Source organism: Populus trichocarpa, chromosome 9 (genome assembly GCF_000002775.5).
Source record: "Populus trichocarpa isolate Nisqually-1 chromosome 9, P.trichocarpa_v4.1, whole genome shotgun sequence".
Taxonomy (NCBI): Eukaryota; Viridiplantae; Streptophyta; class Magnoliopsida; order Malpighiales; family Salicaceae; genus Populus; species Populus trichocarpa.
Genome location: NC_037293.2, coordinates 3,816,604 through 3,821,242, shown reverse-complemented (window position 1 = coordinate 3,821,242; position 4,639 = coordinate 3,816,604). Strand labels below are relative to the sequence as shown.

At 37.7% G+C, this 4,639-nt stretch overlaps 1 protein-coding gene across 1 annotated transcript; it reads left to right on the top strand.

The window, feature by feature from the left end:
• Positions 1-2,707: 2,707 nt before the first annotated feature.
• LOC7489279 (3-ketoacyl-CoA synthase 12) lies at positions 2,708-4,421 on the top strand. The gene has a single exon (XM_052455621.1). The coding sequence runs from the start codon at positions 2,787-2,789 to the stop codon at positions 4,170-4,172; it is 1,386 nt and encodes a 461-aa protein (XP_052311581.1). The 5' UTR covers positions 2,708-2,786; the 3' UTR covers positions 4,173-4,421.
• The last annotated feature ends 218 nt before the right edge of the window (positions 4,422-4,639 follow it).

Here is a 4,639-nt window from a genome sequence, read left to right as displayed (position 1 = left end):
GCGGTTCACACGACGCTCACAGTCCGGTGCTGGCAACCGGAATCGGCCAATTCATGGCGGGGTGACAACGCACACTGGCGGCTCCGTTCCGTTTGCTGCACATGCGAAACGGATGGTAAGATTAATTTAAATGAAATATATCGTTAAATTTAGTTGTTGTTAATATATCTTTTTTCATTATAGGCTGCGTCTCTTGGACGTGAGCCGAGCCCGATGGAGCTGTTTGTGGAGACGCACGTGCGGAGTCAAGACCGCCAGAAGGGGGCGCAACAGTTCGTTGATAACCGTGCTCAGCATTTCGTGGTATGTTTGTTCAACCATTTTATTTTGTAAGTTATTATGTAAGTTATTATGTTTATTGTATTGAATATGATGATTACTTTTTTTTTTTTTTAGGAGACCTATAATAATCGGTTGAGGGATAGATACGGGGACAATACTTTGACCCATCCGGAATTCGATCCGGATTTGTGGATGGAGGTTGGCTCGTCAGGTGGACCCTATAAAAATCGGGTTTACGGGCTCTCCAACACTACGGCCGACAACTTGCGGTCGACCCGTAGTGTTTCAACCGTTGGGAGCTCCCAATCAATATCAAGCTCCCAATCTAAGGAGTTCGTAGCTTTGCAGCAACTCACCGAGAAATACGATAACCTACAAGCGGAGTACGCACAACTCAAAACATCTCATGCACAACAAATAGCGGAACAAAGAGCAGAGTCTGAGCAACTCAAAGCGTCTCAAGCACAACAAAAAGCGGAGTATGAAGCGGCTCATGAACAGCGAAAAGCGGCTTATGAACAGCTTCACGAAATGATTATGAAATTGTCAAATAGCGGAACATGTGCGCCTAATCTTTTTTGGCCGTAGAACCACCAGCCTCCGCCAGGATCTCCTCCTCCTCCTCCAGCTCCATCATCTTTATATTAATTTGTAATCAACATTATTTACCTTTAAAACTTCATTTAATATTTTTCTTGAAACATATTCAGTTTGTAATGAATATTATTTAACTTTGTTTTTTTTTTTTTTTTATGTTTAATATAAATTTTATTTGCATAATTGGTTTGTATTACAATTAATTTATATAGTTTGATATTATATATCCTAAATAATTTTTTAAAAACAAATTAAGAAAAAAACTATTACCAAGGATTTTATCGACGGATGAATTCGGTCGGTATTTTAAACACTCACCGACAGACTTACCGACGGAATTAATCCGTCGGCATTTAACAGTAGTTCCACAATTACCGACGAATTTACAGACGGACATATTCTGTCGGTATTTCATACACTCACCGACAGCTTTACCAACGGTTATTTTTCGTCGGTCAATCACAACATACCGACGAAATAAAAATCCGTCGGTATATTTCAAGCGGGAATCTTTTTTTTTTGGCGCGCAAATTCCATCTGTAAAACCATCGGCAAATGGTTTTTTTGTTTTTCCGACCGATATAGCGACGGAATGGGGAATCACCGACGAAGGGAAAGCCGACGGACGTAATCCGTCGGTGATGACGTCGGTAAACAAATCACCGACGAACTTCTAATCACACATCGACGGAATTTTTCCGTCGGTAAAACTGTGAAATCTTGTAGTGTTTTGATAAGACAATTTATTTCTCTTAATTTCAGTCATTGGTTTTAGATAAGAGAGAAAAAGTGATCTAATTCTGATAATAGAAAGAGAAATTCAGTTGACACCGATATATTTTAGCTATAAAAAGAGTTGATTTTGGTGTCGATGAGTTCCATTCGATGATGAGAGTTTATCTCGAGTGTTATTTATCCATAACCTTGCCTGAAATAGTAAATTTGAGCTTTGAAAGGTTTTTTTTGTTTCCAATCAATTTTGGTTTTTGAGTTATTTAAGAGCATGAATAAGTTTGTTAAGGTGTTTCTAGGTTTTTTTTTTTTTTGTAAAAAAGAGATTGAAAATGAAGTTTTTTTTTTTTGAAAAAAAAACCATGATCTAAAATTTCAGTGACCCTACAGTCACTTGAAATTAAGCCAACAAGTGATGCATAATTTGCCACAGCAGGCATCGTGTCATTTGTTTTGTTTTTTTTTTAAATAAAAGATGGACAACATGTCATCCACCCCTTAATAATAATAAAGAAAGTTAGCACATGGGCACAGGCTTAAGCATAAAAGCCCATACAACGAGGCTTTTTTAAGCCCCGGTATGTTGGGTCATCCAAGCCTAACTCGTGTGTCTGAGTCTTTGTTTTTCTACTTGTTTTTTTAGGTTCTTTTATTTTTTCCTAGCAATTGCATCATTTATTAGATTTTTTAAAAAAGTTTAACAAAATTTTTAAATACAACTACGTATACGCGAGATAAAAAATCTTGATTTTTTTCCGGTTTAGATTTTAGTTATCATTAATAATTTTTATTTTTTTATTTATTAATACATATAATTTTTTATTTATTTAATTAAATGTATGTTTAAGTTTTTTTTATTTATAATTAATATTTTAATATAAAAAAACACGTTGAAGTCTTCAACCTGTACATTTATTTATTTTATTAAAAAAATTATTTGACCCGACTAAAAGTTGAATTTGTAATAAAGTTGATACGAAAGTTAAACGCAAAAATCAGTTGTTGGGAGTTGAGAGATGGAAATGAGTGCTAAGCATTCTCACGTGTACAGCTCACACATCCTCTCTTCGTATAAGATCACTTGCTTGCGTTTCATGATTTCCCATCTTACAAAACTCAAAGTACCACACCTCTCTCTCTCTCTCTCTCACACACACACACACACACACTCAACAATGGATTTTCTCTTGTTAGTATATGCTTTCCTAATCTTCTATCCTCTCTTCGTGTTATGGAGGGGGATTGATAGGAAAAGGGACCGAGAATGTTATATACTAGACTATGAGTGCTACAAACCAACAGATGACAGGAAGCTTGACACAGAGTTTTCTGGGAAAGTGATAATGAGGAGTAAACAGCTTGGTCTTAACGAGTACAAGTTTCTGTTGAAAGCTATTGTGAGCTCTGGAATTGGGGAGCAAACCTATGGTCCCAGGATCATGTTCAAAGGCCAAGAGGAAAACCCTACATTACAAGATTCAGTTTCTGAGGTGGAGGAGTTCTTTCATGACAGCATCGAAAAGCTCTTGGCCAGGTCAGGCATTTCTCCTAGAGAAATTGATGTTCTTGTAGTTAATGTCTCCATGCTGTCTTCCGTGCCTTCTTTAGCTGCTAGGATCATAAATCACTATAAACTAAGGGAGGATGTTAAGGTTTTTAACCTCTCTGGGATGGGTTGTAGTGCAAGCCTTATATCAGTCGACATTGTCCAAAACGTTTTCAAGAGTTGCAAGAATGTTTATGCGCTTGTTGTCACCTCGGAGTCTTTAAGCCCTAATTGGTACTCAGGGAATGATAGATCGATGATTCTTGCAAATTGTTTGTTCCGATCTGGTGGGTGTGCCATCCTTTTGACTAACAAAAGGGCCTTAAAGCACCGAGCCATGTTCAAATTGAAGTGCCTAGTTAGGACACACCATGGGGCTAGAGACGAGTCATATGACTGTTGCCTTCAAAGAGAAGACGAGCAAGGGCGCCTAGGGTTTCACCTAGGCAAGTCACTACCAAAGGCCGCTACACGAGCTTTGGTCGACAACCTTAGAGAAATAACCCCAAAGATCTTGCCAGTAAGGGAGCTACTTAGATTTATGGTGGTGTCATTCATACGGAAATATTGGAGCCATAGATCCACGAAGGGAGTAGTCAGTCCTAAACCTGTGATTAACTTCAAGACCGGTGTTGATCACTTCTGCATCCACACCGGTGGCAAGGCGGTGATAGACGGGATTGGCGTTAATCTTGATCTCACCGAGTATGATCTGGAGCCAGCAAGAATGACATTGCACAGGTTTGGCAACACATCTGCTAGCAGTCTTTGGTATGTTTTGGGATACATGGAGGCCAAAAAGAGGCTAAAGAGAGGCGATAGGGTTCTGATGATGAGTTTTGGTGCGGGCTTTAAATGCAACAGCTGTTTGTGGGAGGTGGTGAGAGACTTGGATGCAGATAACGTGTGGAAGGACTGCATTGATAGCTATCCACCAAAGTCACTGGCCAATCCATTCATGGAGAAGTTTGGGTGGATAAACAATGAAGATCCAAGCACTTTTGTAATGCGTTAATCTTAAGACGAAGCTCAATATTTTATTCTCTTTCAACCTCCATATCTTCCTTAATTCTCTCTTTTCTTTTCTTTTCTTGCTTCTCTCATCAAATTTAAACCCATCTTTTGTTACTGTAATATTTTTTTTTCCTAATTTTTCCTTCCTACAATCCGTACACTATTATATGAAGTTGTTATTATTGTTGGATATTTTCATAACGCAATAAGGAGTGCTGCTTCCAATGTGATGAGAAGTTTGTATATCTAATATTGGAAGGCCGGCTGTAATCCTTTTTCTTTTTTCTTTTTTTTTTCTTTTAACAAGTTGATATATATACCAGTGCTGCTGCTTTATTTGTATCATTGTTTTAAAACCTCGGCATATCAACCAATTAAGAACTCGTATGATTTAGGTTGTTGTGTTTGTTTTACACTTGCATTTACGTTTAAGGTGTTTAGTAATAAATTAAATTGCTTTTTATATTG

Bases quoted from the DNA above. Each gene is read 5' to 3' on its own strand.
- LOC7489279 (XM_052455621.1), top strand. From the start codon at position 2,787: ATGGATTTTCTCTTGTTAGTATATGCTTTCCTAATCTTCTATCCTCTC.